At 49.2% G+C, this 15441-nt stretch overlaps 6 protein-coding genes across 6 annotated transcripts; 2 read left to right on the forward strand and 4 right to left on the reverse strand.

Annotated features, from left to right (window-relative positions):
- Nucleotides 1-682: 682 nt before the first annotated feature.
- On the forward strand, nt 683-4390 carry PGRI_002870 (uncharacterized protein; the record flags this gene model as incomplete). The annotated part of the gene is made up of 3 exons (XM_040788000.1): nt 683-692; nt 746-3013; nt 3066-4390. The coding sequence occupies 3 exons, from the start codon at nt 683-685 to the stop codon at nt 4388-4390; spliced, it is 3603 nt and encodes a 1200-aa protein (XP_040651772.1).
- Nucleotides 4391-4526: 136 nt separating this feature from the next.
- Nucleotides 4527-5042, reverse strand: PGRI_002880 (SCP2 sterol-binding domain-containing protein; the record flags this gene model as incomplete). The annotated part of the gene is made up of 3 exons (XM_040788001.1): nt 4527-4690; nt 4771-4980; nt 5027-5042. 3 exons carry the CDS (start codon nt 5040-5042, stop codon nt 4527-4529), a joined length of 390 nt encoding a protein of 129 aa, XP_040651773.1.
- A 444-nt stretch (nt 5043-5486) lies between these two features.
- PGRI_002890 (uncharacterized protein) lies at nt 5487-6836 on the reverse strand (the record flags this gene model as incomplete). The annotated part of the gene is made up of 1 exon (XM_040788002.1): nt 5487-6836. One exon carries the CDS (start codon nt 6834-6836, stop codon nt 5487-5489), a length of 1350 nt encoding a protein of 449 aa, XP_040651774.1.
- Nucleotides 6837-8473: 1637 nt separating this feature from the next.
- PGRI_002900 (SNF2-related protein) lies at nt 8474-12252 on the forward strand (the record flags this gene model as incomplete). Its single annotated transcript, XM_040788003.1, has 4 exons — nt 8474-9855; nt 9915-10671; nt 10736-12163; nt 12235-12252. The coding sequence occupies 4 exons, from the start codon at nt 8474-8476 to the stop codon at nt 12250-12252; spliced, it is 3585 nt and encodes a 1194-aa protein (XP_040651775.1).
- Nucleotides 12253-12969: 717 nt separating this feature from the next.
- Nucleotides 12970-14020, reverse strand: PGRI_002910 (Ran family GTP-binding nuclear protein; the record flags this gene model as incomplete). The annotated part of the gene is made up of 5 exons (XM_040788004.1): nt 12970-13101; nt 13156-13361; nt 13425-13578; nt 13657-13749; nt 13961-14020. 5 exons carry the CDS (start codon nt 14018-14020, stop codon nt 12970-12972), a joined length of 645 nt encoding a protein of 214 aa, XP_040651776.1.
- Nucleotides 14021-14548: 528 nt separating this feature from the next.
- PGRI_002920 (putative 26S proteasome non-ATPase regulatory subunit Nas2) lies at nt 14549-15414 on the reverse strand (the record flags this gene model as incomplete). Its single annotated transcript, XM_040788005.1, has 4 exons — nt 14549-14674; nt 14737-15077; nt 15134-15206; nt 15265-15414. The coding sequence occupies 4 exons, from the start codon at nt 15412-15414 to the stop codon at nt 14549-14551; spliced, it is 690 nt and encodes a 229-aa protein (XP_040651777.1).
- Between the last annotated feature and the right edge of the window lie 27 nt (nt 15415-15441).

Below are 15441 nucleotides of genomic sequence, written 5' to 3' on the forward strand. Positions count from 1 at the left end.
AGCCCAAGCAATCATTGCGATGGATTGCCTCTTTACTTACATTTTCGGTTACTGGGCTTTTAGCCGAGACAATACAATTTGTTCCTCCGAAAATTGACGCTTCGGCTTTTGTGCTTGTTCTCTCATGGGTCGGTTGCCTTCGTCTCTGAGAGTATCGCTTGCTGATATCCTTCCTTAGGCTACAGCATGTGTTCTAGTCGCAGTCAAGCGGCCTAGATCATGTTCCATCTCGATGCTCGCATATTATTTCTTAGCATTTGCAATTGAACTTTCTTTGGCGACCCACCCAGATGTATTCCTGAAATTCAAAGTTGTTGCCCACTACATTGCCGCAGCGGCAGCAGCAGCGGCCTGTGCAACAATTCTCTTAATGCCATTCCGCGAACCTTCGTTACCATCAATAGACATCAGTGCTGTTGGTCAACAACCATCCAATGACTTTCGCACACCGGAAGATAATCTGAGGCTTTGGCAGTTCCTCACGGTGTCATGGATGGCACCGCTTATCTCAACTGGGTGCAAAAGACAACTCCATGAGCAAGATGTTTGGCTACTTGGCTTTGACTTTCAACACAGCCGGCTACATGAAAAGTTTCGCCGACTTCGTGGTTCTGTCCTTAGTCGACTGTTGAGAGCAAATGGAATTGATGTTTTTATCATCTCTACCATCTCGCTTGTTCAAATGATATGCGGTATGGGAGCTCGGATTATCTCTTTTGTTTTAAGTTGCTTACAATGCTCCCAGACTTTTCTACTCCCGTTTTATTGCAGCAACTATTGCAGGCCATGAAAGATCCGTCCCGACCAAAACGCGTACCTTTGACCTATGCATTCATGGCCTTCGCTCTTCGACTTGTCGCCGCACAGTCTCAAGTATTACTTTTGTGGTACGGGAGACGATCTTACGAACGGTCGAGAGGTGAAATGATCATGATGGTCTATGAAAAAGCCCTTTCACGCAAGAACATCTCTGGACTGTTGATTGAGGGCAACCCAGGACCATCCGATGAGGAAACAAATGGCGGAAATGATGGGGCCGCATTTGAAGATAGCTGCGAACCCGCAACTAAAACCGCAGAAGGTTTCTGGCACCGTATCGTTTCTCGCAGCAAGAAGGCACCACAGAAACATGCCAAAGAGGCTGCATCACTTGGCAAAATCTTCAATCTCTTGCGCGGAGATGTTTATGAAGTTGCACAGAGATTCTGGGAGATCGACTCGTTGATTGACAAACCGATAGGACTCATTATCGCCACCTTCCTTGTCTGGACACTTTTCGGTCCATCTTGTTTCCTGGGAATATTCGCCGTTCTGGTTGCACAGGCCGTGAATGCACTGGTAACCAGAGCTCTCCTCCGCTGGGAGAGAGTCAGACGCGTGGCAACGGATACTCGGCTCCAAATAACTTCGCAATTTGTGGAAGCAATCCGCCACCTGCGGTGGTATGGGTGGCAGAATCATTGGCTTCAGCAGGTAATGGAGGCCCGACAACATGAGTTGAATATTCGGATTGTGACCAGTCTGTGGAGTATCTTGATTCGCTTTATCAACGCGTTCGCTAGTGGCGTGTTTCCAGTGGTTGCGTTGTACGCATATACCCTTTTGGCAGGACATGAACTGCGGATTGACATCATCTTTCCCGCATTACAATTGTTTTCCATGCTAGAGACCCGTCTTCGGGATATTCCTGGTCTTATCACATCGCTTATCAATGCCTTCATTGCCCTTGGTCGTATCGAGGACTTCATGTCCGAACCAGACAAGGAGAATGTGCCTTCTGAACCATTGGCGAACGATACACCGCCATCGATGCAATCTTGTTCATTCGCATGGCCAGGAAAGGTCTTACCCGTCCTTGTTGATATCGATGTCACCATCCCCAAAGGACTGACTGTTGTTACCGGCAAGGTCGGTGCTGGAAAAACCGCGTTTCTGCAAGCTCTTTTAGGAGAACTCGATAGACTTGAGGGTTCAGTGCATATTCCAAACGAAATGGTGGGGTATTGTGCCCAAACACCATGGCTGCAAAGCATGAATATTCGTGATAACATTTTATTCTCCGCTCCATATCATGACCAGCGCTACAAACGGACACTAGAAGCCTGCGCCTTGCTTCCAGATCTTGCTCAATTTAAACATGGCGATTTATCGTTCGTGGGTGAAAATGGCATTGGTTTATCAGGTGGACAAAAAGCGCGAGTAGCTCTGGCAAGGGCTGTCTATAGCGCATCACGGGTTCTCCTTTTGGATGACCCCTTGTCTGCACTAGACCACAATACCGCGGAATTCATAGTCCGCAAATGCTTCTCTGGGCCTCTGATGAAAGATCGAACTGTTGTTCTAGTGACGCATCGAACTACGTTAGTACGTCAAATTGCGGATCAAATTATCAATATTTGTGAAAAACATGCGTCTGTTTACGACAAGGATACCATCAAGCTTGACGTCACCGAGTCCTCCCTGCCATTTATCGAGCATGAAGGCGAAACAGAAGCGGAAACAACCCCCCAGGAGGAGACAGCTGCCGTACCTGATAAGTTCATCGAGGAAGAGCATCGAGCAGACGGGGGTGTTAAGGCTCGAGTCTACTGGAATTATATCAGGGCCGGAAAGTACCGATGGTGGCTTACCCTTGTCCTCATTCTGGCAATTTACCGACTGATGGCTGTCGGGCAATCATGGTTTCTCAAAGGGTGGGGTGAAGCCTATGAGCAGACAACTGTTCTTCGAGGGGATCTATCAAACTTGAGTACGAAGTCATCGCAAGGCCCCTGGTTAGTCTCAACCCTGAGCATGGACACATACTTTACGCCCCAGAACCCTATAGACCAACTGCCGCCTCCCCGTGAGGATGTACGCCCTTGGCTATGGACATTTTTCGCCGTCATCTCTTTCCAAGCGGCCACACTCCTTATAGCCCAGCTTCTGATGCTAGTCATCGTCTATTATGCTGGGCAGTCCTTGTTTCGACGGGTCTTGGTCCGAGTCAGCCATGCGACCTTCCGATACCTGGGTAAGTTCTATCGTTTAACCCACCAGGACAAAGCTAACCAATCGCTCTTAAGATACAATCCCCCTCGGACGTTTGATGAACCGTCTCACGTCTGATATTGGAGTCGTGGATGGCAACATTAGTGAGCAATTCCAGGTGATTGCGTTCCAGGCTATCACTTGGATCTCTTCTGTCCTGGTAATCGCCACCGCTACGCCGGTATTTTTGCTGTTCTCCCTAGGTCTCACGGTCGCATTTGTCCTGGTATTCCTTCGCTTCCTTCCCACATCTCAGAGCCTACGACGACTCGAGATGGTGTCCCTGAGTCCTTTGTTGTCCAACTTCGGCGAGCTATTGCACGGTCTAAGCACCGTCCGGGCTTTCCATGCTGAGTCACAGTTCCAGAACCGGGTCATATCCGTGGTTGACAAGTTTCAGGGAATGGACCATTTCTACTGGTCACTCCAAAGCTGGTTAATGTACCGGTTCGAGAGCCTGTCCGCGTTGTCAACATTTTGTCTAACAGCTCTGGCGTTATACACCAACATCACACCAGGACTGGTAGCATTTGTGCTTATTGCTGCCAACAACTTTGTCGATTCCACGCATGCATTGTGCAAGCAGTACGGCCAACTTCAAATGGACTTCGTTTCGGTGGAGCGAGTTGACGAGCTACTCCATATCGAAGAAGAAACCCCCGGTACCATCGCTCCCCCAGCCGCATGGCCAGCCTATGGTAGCGACGTTATCTTCGAAGATGCAACTCTTCGTTACGCTCCACATCTTGATCCCTCGCTTAAAAACGTCTCTCTTCGCATCCCCGGGGGATCCACTACAGCGATTATCGGTCGTACTGGAAGCGGCAAGTCTACACTGGCAATGTCTCTTCTGAGCGTCATTAGACCAGAATCTGGCCGCATTCTTATCGATGGCATCAATATCGCCGACGTCAGCACGCAAGCATTGCGCACTCGAGTCACATTCGTAGCGCAGGATCCTGTCCTCTTCCCTGGTAGCATCAGACTCAATCTGGATCCAACACAAGAATATTCCGATGAGCTGTGTACCGAGATTCTGGAGCGTTTGTGTACTCGGCACGGATGGCATCTTGGAACACATATTGAGGCCGGAGGAAGGAACCTTAGCCAGGGCCAACGGCAACTTATCGCTCTGACACGGGCTGTTCTTCGTCGAAGCGCAATTGTCATTCTTGATGAGGCGACTGCTTCCGTTGATCATGAGACTTCTCTCGAGATCCAGCAGATTATCCGGGAGGAGTTACAGCAGTCTACTGTGATTACGATTGCGCATCGCATAGAAGCTGTCAAGGATGCGGATTACTTTGTGGTTCTGGATCAGGGGCGGGTTTCAAGACAAGGACACGTACGGGACATGTAGGGTTGGCATTCATTGATAAAACCAGCGGTCATCGCGGTCATCGGTACATATTAAAATCATTTCTATACAAGCCGAAAATAAACCCCCTAGTAGATGAAGGACGTCGTATATAATTTCTCAAAAGGGTATCTAATCTTTACAGCTTGGCACCGCCCTGGGCCTTCTTCAGGATAGGCTCCATCTTGGTCGCCTTCATGATGTTACCCTTGATCTTCAACTTGCCGCCCATGAACAAACGCTGAGCATTGGCCTTGCCGGAAACGAGCTGACTAAAGTCAGCGTCGGAGAGGGAGAGGGTTACTATTGACGCAGAGAGATTAGCATATGTCAGAGTGGAAACACGGCGCATCAACACGCGCTGATCAGGAATGTAGACTAACCATCAGCCTTCTCGCCAGCAGGGGCAATACCCTGTCCAACCTCGCCCTTGTTCTTGAGGTCAAGGTACCAGGCAGACTCTTCACCACTGGAGTTCTTCAGGTTGAAGGCGAAGATAGCCTTAGCCTTGCTGAGGGCATCCTTGCGGTCGGCTTCGTTGGCCTGGAGCGTCTGGTTGATGACGTCGAAGGCAGCAGAGGAGGGGTGGGAATCTATTTCCATTAGCTATTGCTCATACTTCAGATAAAAGGGGCATACCTTTCTTGAGAGACATGGTGAATATGGTGGTACAAGGTGATGTGCTCAAACAGGCGGATGACCGGATATAAATGACCTGGAGGGAGCATGTGAACTGACTTCACGTGCCGAGGCCCCCAACCCACTTTTTCTCCACACCGAGGGAAGCTCTGTGATTCCTTCTTTCATGCTCTTTTCGCTTTTTTCGCTCTTTTTCTTCTCGGTTCTCTATTGAGACTAGAGCTAACTAAGATCTGCATTTCTCGCACGGAGTAATGCAATACGCAGTCGGGTCCATTCTCCCAATCTTCCCCGTGTTGATTAGTTTCCCCCCACGAATTTCCCACCGACTCCACATAAACCGCGCTTATGTTGCATTTGGACCTGAAGTTGCACAAATGCGGTATTCAACGCGACACTAATAAATTGATTAGCCTATGTCAATCCTTCCTCGGAAGTTGCCAACCCCTTACCTCCGACGTCACCGCCAACTAAACACGGAAGACCGCAGCAGTCGCTTCATATGATCCGGGCTCCCCAACAGCAGCTCGCGTGTCCGAGATCGTGCTTTAGCCAAATTCCTCGACGTCCTCGGTTCCTTTTGCTGCAAAGCACAAATCGCTGTCTGTAACTGTTTCTTGCTGACTCCCGCTGGACTCAATACTATCGGCACATCCACGCTGTCGTTGTCACGCTGACCCTGCTTCCACCCCTCGATACCACTGAGTCGTGTCAATGGCGCGAGCGCGTCGTCCCAATTACCGCTGCGGAGTACTACATTTTCAAAATTAATCTCGCGTAGAGTACAACGGTGCTCCTGGATAAAAGACGCCACTTGCGACGCATCCATTCTTGCATTGACTAGTTCCATCTGCTGAAGGTTTTCGAATTTCAAAGGCCGTAATGGTAACGCGCATCTCTGGGGGCAGGATTGTGTTGGCTTCCCTTTAGCTGCGTTGTTTAGGCTCGGCTCTGTTGCAAATGACAGGGGCGAGAGGCCCCTCTCGCCTTCCCAATGAAAGGCCAATCTTTGCAGAGATAGAAAGCTTCCTAGGTATGCATGGAGCAGCTTGAGATGGTCCGTCGGTTGACCTGGCTCATGGCCGAAACTCGTCATGTGGACTGTGAGCTTGCGGATCTGGGACCAGCGCTTGCAAGATGCAGGTGAAGCACCAAATCCTAGAGCTGGATGGAGGTAAAGAACCGCTCCTGGATGGACTGATAGCAATGACAGGGTGTGGAGACGTTTTAATGGTGCTTGTTCGATTGCCATTCGCAGTGAGATCAATGCATAATCTACTACACTTCGGCGGTACCGATGGCTTGGTATTTGGCCCTCGCAGGAGACTCGCATATGTTGCAAACCGTCCATCATTGTCAACGCCTGGACAAATGATGGGATGTCGGTAGATGCATGGAACAGAGGCGGATACTGCTTGACCAACAGCTCTGTCATTCGCCGGTTGCCATATCTAGAGCCACTGTCACCAAGCTGGCACCGTTGTGGTTTGTAGATGAAGGACTGTTCTGTCCCCATGATTGGATCTAGGATTGGAGGCAAAAAAGTCTCCCTATCATGTGGGATCTTGAACGTCATGGCTTTAATGTGTCCCCCGATGCGCTCTAAAGCTGCCATCCGCGATGGTCTGTTGAAAGTGCTGCTGCGAAAACGGACTTCAATATCCGCGAATAGGATTGGTGCGAGATAGACAGCGAACTTGCGACATACTAGACGACATGCAGTGAGGTCCTTGTTTCTTAGATACCTCGCGAGATCTTGTTGGACCCGCTTGGTCTTCCATAGTCGAGCCAGTCCCTGTTCTGATGCCATGACCGATCGTTTGTTCCTGCAGGAACGTCTAAGGCAGCAGCTTGGTTTTATTGAAATTTGGCACACGTCGATGGTTGGACAGTTTAGTATTTTCCAATAGCTGCAAATCAACTTATACAAACAGAATGTTTTGTCTGGGCCTTACATTGAACACATAACGTTTACTCCCCTGATTTATGTTTCGGCTATGTGTCAAACGACATTTTCCTAGCCAGCCATCTCGGTCTAGAATGTAGATATCGAAACCAGTGGTAGCCTGAGCTGTACGTCAAATGTTGTACTCTTATTTGTCTTTTAACATTCGATTCGACAAATTCTCCCCCAGCCTAGGCACAATATGACTCATATCAACCTCTCACAGTCAGAATCGAAACATCAGAACTACTCCTCCGAGATGGCTGAAACTAGAACTATCTGTATAGTACCTAACTAGGCTATTAGGGCAAGTGCTGTCTAGCCCTGTGTTTAACTTATTTGGCGCGTAACGCGCATGATCACGTGGTGATAAGAACGCGTTCATGTCAATGGACAGTTGTGCTGCGATGTTGGGAATGATTAGAATTGCTTACATTTTTCCAAGTATTTATATCTATATCACTAAAGAACCTTTTGCGTAAGATATCAGTGCTTGTATACAACATATGACAATGAATAAAATCATTGTGCCTGAAAGATGCTCAATAGAAGAACCCCTCGTGGAACCTTGGCAGGCGCTTACAGCTACTGCGGAGGATAGCGACCCACTGAGCCTTTCATCCTATTGGTTATCCATTTCACCGCTCACATTTCCGCCTTCTTTGAAGTAAACTTTAACACCAATGTCCATATACAGGACTCGAGTTGTTATAATATGAATCTAATAGCCCGCTTCTCTAGATTTATAGTGTATTGCTCGCTTATATATATGGCTTTTGGACTCTTTTTTTCAGGGTCTTTTCAAATGACCTTTTAGACGTCTTTCCAATATCTTCCAAGATGTCTTTGTTGAGGTAGCCAATTTTCTGCTGGCAGTAAAAGTCAATAGTACCAAAGTCCCCAGTGGTCGCTATGCGCTGCGATAGATGATGACATCTTGGGCGAGAACTTCCAACTTCCCCCGCAAGCTGAACATCTCGACCCTGGGGCCAGCTGAACGGTCGCAAGTAACATCAACTCCTGTGCCTTCGCCATCGGATCTTTTGCACTATAAAAAGGAGGACTCATCCGTTTTTGCAATCGCCGTCTCTTCTCTCCTAAGGCCCCTAAATCTGCTCCGTCATCAACAGATTCCTCCCGGTGAATTGTCGATAGCACTCGATGTAAGTCTACAACCTCTGCAAATACCCGGTTTAGGCAGCATGGAGACACAGTATGATGGATTGTGTCTATGCTTCCTTTCTCTTCCTCACTGTGCCATCTGCCACCACCCGTCTTCTGTCTAGCTGTTTGCTGATGAGAATTCAAGTTTCACCAACTGGCTCTCCATAATACTTCGCTCTTCATCCTAGGCGCCCACTTGAAGTGGTAGCTCCGTTGATATTGTAACCTGCCTTTTGTTCTACCCATCACTCCGTCGACATACCCACTCTGCCACACTAAACGATCGGGATAATTTCGTCTTGGGAGATTTCATGGTCAGCGCCAGGTGCTTTTGAGCCATGGCTTCTTCGGCCGATCAGTCCCAAGAGGACAGAATCAAAGATATTCTAGAAGATCTCGATACCTACAGATACATCTACGATGATCTCCTCGCGACACGGGGCGCTTGTGAGGAATCAGATGAGCTTCGTGATACCATTAGAAAAATGGAAGTCCAGGTTGCTGCGCTCCTTGGTGATACTGCTCCTACTCCCCAAGCCGCCACGACACCCCAAGTTTCATCGCTCCCTCCGCCAGTTCAGACGCCTGCGGCTGGACCTCCACGTATGACTTCGAATACTTTCACTGGTATCCCCGGGGATTCATTTGCGTCCCCTCATTGGCCTTCTGCTGCGCCATCACCTTTCGCGACCGGGTCTCGCCAGTCAACCGTGCTGCCAGCTACACCAATGATGCAACCTTCTCCAGATAATTCTCGTAAACGCCAGCGTCCGCTATCTCATGTCTCCCCCACGATACAGGGGTCATCAAAAAGGATTGCTCCCTCGCAGCCTAAATCTCGCAGATCCAAACTCGATGAGATAGATGCTGAACAAGCAGCCCGCCTTGCTGAGAATAACCGTTTGTACAAGCAATGGATTGATGCGGCAGGCGATGATGCAGATCAGATAAAGGAACTCCGGGAAGAGTGTGATGAGCAAGCGAAGTTGATTGAAACGGAGTTTCAAATGGAACGAGATGCGGAATTGGCTCGCGCCCTCCAAGCCGACGAGGATCACAGGCAACTCCCCATGGACAGATTCAATGGGCAGGATTCCTGGAATCTTCCAGATCGCACTCAACCGGTAAAACTTGAACCTATCTCATCAAAAGCCGTTCATGCCCCTCAAGCATATGCCCCGATAGCCCCGTTCAATAAACTCAATCCATTCAGTTCCGACGATGAGCTTCAGGAAATCACAGCTGATTCATTCAATTCTCGATTCGGCAAGCAGCCAGCCCGCCAATCCGGTTCCTTCAACTACCCCAACACACCATCTTTCCCTTCCAATTATTCCAGATCGCCATACTCATCACAGGCGCCTCATCCCTCGCCAATGCCGTACCCCTCCGAGTTAACGTACCCCTCTCGAATGCCATACCCCTCTGAGTTGACATACCCGTCTCAAATGTCATATTCTTCCCAATTGCCCTATCCTTCCCAGTTAGCATATCCTTCCCAGCTGGCATATCCTTCTCAATTGGCCTATCCATCCGAACTGGCGAAAGCCTCACAAGCGGCCTATCCCTCATCACCAGCTTCCTCGAGGCCTCTTCCCTGGAAGCGCGAGGCTCCATACCCTCCAATGCCGGGCGCCTTTGACAAGTTCGACAAGTTCGACAAGGCATTTGACCTGGTTCGCAATCAGACCGAACTATTCGATGACGATGCTGATATAGTGTATGTCCCGCGTATTTCTTCCAAGCCAGCTAGTTCTGACGCTAAATCATTGAATACAGGGCCTACAATGAAAGAGAGTTCCCCGAAGATATCAAGAACTTGCTCAGTGGAATTAAAGACATTCGGGAGGCAACCAGAGCAGACAATGAGGAGACTCCAAGTGCACTTCGAGTCACACTGATGAAGCACCAGAAGATCGGCCTGAAATGGATGAAGGCGAAGGAAGAGAGCAGCCACAAAGGAGGAATCCTTGCAGATGACATGGGCCTGGGCAAGACTATTCAAGCGATTGCGTTGATGGTTGCTCGTCCGTTCGAAGATGAAGACCGACGCCCGACTTTGATCGTCGCACCAAAGGCACTTATGGATCAATGGAGACTCGAAATCCAGCGTCATGTCAAGCCAGGCAGACATCAATTATCAGTCTTGATCTACCATCAACGGCGCAGGCCCTGGAGGGAGCTCAAAAAGTACGATGTCATCATCACGACGTTTGGTACCATTACTGCGCACTACAAAACATTGCTCCAGGCGGAAAAGTTGGCACAGGAAGGGCGAGACGCAGATCTAATTCAAGATTTCAAAAATTTGTCGGGTCCTCTCAATCCCGCCGCCAAGTGGCACCGAGTCATCATCGATGAAGCACAGAACATCAAGAATCCAAGCGCAAAATCTTCAACAGCATGTTGTCGGCTCAATGCCACCTACCGCTGGTGTCTGACTGGTACACCCATGATGAATCGCCTTGAAGATTTCCAGTCCCTCTTGGGATTCCTTCGGATTCGACCTTACAGCAACCCAGCAAAATTCAAGTCGGTCAGTACTCTATAGATCTCCATTTGATCCTTCTCTGGGTGATTAACATTTATCTTTTATATAGGACTTTGTGAAACGCATTAAATCTGGCTGGGGAGGAGAGGATGTTATGAAGCAACTACGCGTCCTGGTTAAGTCTGTCTGTCTCCGACGTACAAAATCCTCCAAGATTGATGGCGAGCCAATCTTGCAACTCCCACCAAAGGTCACCGAGAAGGTTCATGTTGTATTCGATGAGAGGGAAAGTCAGGTTTATGAGGAGCTCAATGCGTCCACTCAAATGCAGATCACCCGATACCTTGACTCCGGCACGCTGGGCAGAAACTACAGCCATGTTCTAGTTCTCCTCCTCCGTCTTCGGCAGGCATGCTGCCATCCCCTCCTCATGCAGGAGTTCCGAAATGAACCTGCCCCATCTATCCCAGGGGTTGATAAGATCGCTAACGCCAAGCTTCTGAGCGCTGCTGTGGTGCAACGTATCATATCAAATGACGGCGAAGAGGATGGCACCTGCCCCGTCTGCATGGACAGTGTAAAGAATGCTACTATTTACATTCCATGTGGACACCACGTGTGCTCGGAGTGCTGGATCCGCATTTCCGACTCTGCAACCGCAAACGGAGCCATTAACCTCGATGACGATGGTCCAGCTGTGATCAAGTGCCAGAATTGCCGAGGGCCTGTGGACCCTACGAAGCTCACCGACACCAATTCGTTCAAGCAGGTTCACGATCCAAGCTCGCTGCCTGACTCTGCCGCCGGCCCCGTGGACACTAACGGGCCCATTGATGACGATGACCCAGAAGCAACAGCGAGCAGCGATGAGTCTGACTCCGATAGCTCTACTGAAGGGGGCGACGACGCAACAAAAAAGAAATCGAAATCGAAGTCTCTAGCAGATCTGCGAAAGGACGCCTTGAGGAACAAGGCCGAGAAGAAGAAATACATTCGCCGTCTTGAGAAGGGCTGGTTCCCTAGCACAAAAATCACAAAGACGCTAGAGATACTCCAGGCCAATGAAGACCGCGGCTTGGAAGAGAAAACTATCATTTTCAGCCAGTTCACTTCTCTCTTGGATCTTCTCGAAGTTCCACTCGCCCGCCGCGGCTGGAACCACGCCCGCTTCGACGGCAGCATGAACCTGAAGGAACGCAACGCCGCTGTGACGGCTTTCACCAACGATCCCTCCTGTAAGATCATGCTTGTCTCCCTCAAGGCCGGCAACTCTGGCCTGAACCTCGTCGCCGCCTCGCATGTCATCATGTTCGATCCCTTCTGGAACCCGTACATTGAAGACCAGGCTGTTGATCGTGCCCATCGCATCGGGCAGGTTAAGGAGGTTTTCGTTCACCGTCTGCTCATTGAGAATACCGTCGAGGATCGCATTGTTACTCTGCAAGACCAGAAGCGAGAACTAATTAGTGGTGCTCTTGATGAGGGAGGTACTATGAATGTATCCCGGCTGGATGCAAGGGAACTTGCTTATCTCTTTGTATGTCTCACCTTGATACCTTTCACATTACTATTGCGAGGATCTTTGCTAACTGCTTTTCCATTACACAGGGTGTGAGGGACTTGTAATCAGGTTTGATTACATTTGTCCTGTTTGCTGATACGAGGCCAATGACTACCAGTCTAGATATGATTGCTATTTCAATTACTGCCCGCCATATCCAAATGATTGGAGTTTGGCTTGGAGATTGTTTTTTTTTTTTTTTTTTCGTTTTTTGTGCTTTTCCCGGAGGCTAATGATTGCTATACCCTGGCGTTACTCTCCTTGTCTCGTTGAAAGAGCGCTGTGCTATCCAATAATGTTAAGAGATTTTTTTTTAGGGAATTTCCTCTCGTGTTCCAAGTAGTTTCTAGTATTCAACTCGAAATTTGCCAGAGATCTGTATCTGTTTTGAGGAATAGATATTTTCATAAAAAAAAGAAGTTTTAAATCTTGTCGAAAGAGGACATGCTTTTTGGATGCTGTGTGCTCGTTTCGGTAGGGAAAAAAAGGACAATTGGGATGTGAGTGTCTAAGCTACTAAGGTTGGGGGAAATCAAAAAGGAAAAAATGCATGTGTCTTCAAACCACGACTATCCCCCATCCGCTTTCATTGTATCGTGATTTCGGAGAACTTTGCTTTTGCAAAACCCAAACTAAAAAAAGAGCAATCCCCGGGAGTCGCATACTTCCTGTCTCCCGTCGATCGCGAGATGGGGCTCGGGGGAACGTGGGGGAGAACAGGGCATATCGACTCCCAACTTTCATTTCGGAAACTTCGTGGACCCGTCGTTGAGCGCACTGATTTACAGGTCGGCATCGTCCTCGTCGGGGAGGGGCTGGTTGGCAGCCTCCTCCATCTCCCTGCGGTAAGCCTCGAGCTGCTTCTCGTCGACGGTGACCTCGGGGGGAGCAAGGGCAATTCCGGCAACAAAGTCCTAAAAGATAATCAGTATCGGTTCGAGTTCGAATCAAGGAAAAAGATGACGTACGAGCTGGGGGTTGCCAACAAGCTTGCGAGCGAGCCAAAGGAAGGGCTTCTCGAAGTTGTAGTTAGACTTGGCGGAGATATCGTAGTACTGGAGGTTCTTCTTGCGGTGGAAGGTGATGGTCTTGGCCTTGACCTTGCGCTCCTTCACGTCGACCTTGTTACCGGTAAGGACGATGGGGATGTTCTCGCAGACACGGACGAGGTCACCTAAAGTTTGGTTAGTCAAACAATGATCTAGGGCAGTTCACAATAAGACAAAGAATCACTCACGGTGCCAGTTGGGAACGTTCTTGTAGGTGATACGGGAAGTGACATCGAACATAATGATACCACACTGGCCGTTGATGTAGTAACCATCACGGAGACCACCGAACTTCTCCTGACCAGCGGTATCCCAGACATCGAACTGGATGGCACCGTAGTTCTGTACAGGTTGGGTTAGTTGAAAGGATCACACAGTGGCATGGTCGAAGCGGGGTTCTTCGGCGGGGTATATGCATACGGTGTTGAAGTTGAGAGGGTGAACCTCGACACCAAGGGTGGCGATGTACTTCTTCTCGAATTCACCAGTCAAGTGGCGCTTGACGAAAGTGGTCTGTTGATCACTTGTTAGTAATGAAGTCGCGGTGAGGCGGGGCCGTTGGGCAGATATTTAGTATTGTTGACAGGCGCGAGGCAGAGGGTAGCCACAAAGGGGCAGCTCAGTGCATCCATGAGTATCATGAGATGACCATCGCTGAGCTGATGGCTACCACCCTGAGCCCATGCCCATCAACAATTAGATGTTGAGGCTCGAATGCGCTCACCTTTCCAGTACCACCGTCACCGACCAGGACAAGCTTGAATGTGGGGGTCTCGGTGGCCATGATGAAAATCAGTTAGATAGAAACTTGAAGAAAAGAAAGTTTCAGAATTCGCGCCGTAGAGATGGGGGCGGGTTGTTGATAAAACGGAGGGGTGAAAGAAGGGGAATGAATTAATAGCGCTGGATGGAATTTTTGCCCCGTTGCTGAGGGTCATGTGACTTTATGCCTGAGGCGCTCTGACGTAGTCAACCTCTGTGGATGGCGCAAACACATTCATAGCTACTTTGAATGGCAATTTCTATTTTAAGTGAAAGGACATGGTTGTGATAGGCTCTGTGGGTATCTTTTTTCTAGTACTTGGTTATTGGAATAAATTCTGTTGGGCAGGTTTTCGCCTGCCAAGTTATCTTCAACACCGTTGGGATGGATGCATATGGTTTCCCGATCGCTCTTTACATGAATCCAGGTATTTTGTAAAAAAAGATAGGCAAAAAAAGACGTCTCGCATTAGTCATGAGCAGTACATATCGTCAATGTACAGGGTAGCAAAATTGGGCTACGCTTGTTGGGCAGAGTGGAAGTATTCCCTCATAAGGGAACCAAGTGACATCCTAGAAGACCACGGCCGCCCCAATTCTGTCGAGGGGTGAGCTGAAGGTCCAGCTCCGTCGTGGTGTCACCGTCCTTCCGAGAAACTTTTACCGATACGGCACGCTATAGAGAAAGAGAGTTAGACATGTAGATATTTTGGCGGAGGAACGGAGAACCAAACGTACCCCTTCATTTTCCTGAACAACTTGGGCAACCTTTGAAAGGCGCTCGTGGTTCAACCAATTGATATTCCCGAAACTTCGAACTGCGTCGCCAGCTTTCAACCCCGCCTGGTCTGCTGGACTTCCTGAAACCACGCTATTGACCTTGGCAAATGGTGTGCCCAATGCAGTGTTATTCGTCGACGATTGTACCGCCGATGGGACGTTGGTGCCGTTCGTAGTTGGGCCAGCGCCTTGCGCATTTTGTAGGTTGGCGAAATGTGCGTGAACACCCTTCTCGATAAGCTTCATTACCTCCTTGTGGTCGTTTCGTAGGTGAATAATGCGCACACGGGTTGTGCGAACTACATTATTTCATCAGCGATATGTCCTGATCAACTGAAGTGTGGCAGGGCCGTACCTTGCGCGATGTCAATATCATCACGGGGGAAACCGTCGAAGGTAGTGAGAGACGAAGTCATGCGTACTCCATGCTAACATAAAAAAGCTTGTTAGAAACTGCGATAGGAACTTCTGGTTCTGATATCTCACCGACTGGAGGACACTACTAAGAGCTGACAGTTCCGCCTCGATGCGCTCTTTCTCCTGCATCAGATCTGGCATGGACAATTTGGACAGATCGCGAGGAGTACCCCCGGATACGGGTCCGGAGGCAACAGTTGGGGCGTGAATGTTATCCATGAGGCCTTACGAAAAGAAAGTGAGGGA

Source organism: Penicillium griseofulvum, assembly GCF_001561935.1.
Source record: "Penicillium griseofulvum strain PG3 chromosome Unknown contig_79, whole genome shotgun sequence".
Lineage (NCBI taxonomy): Eukaryota > Fungi > Ascomycota > Eurotiomycetes > Eurotiales > Aspergillaceae > Penicillium > Penicillium griseofulvum.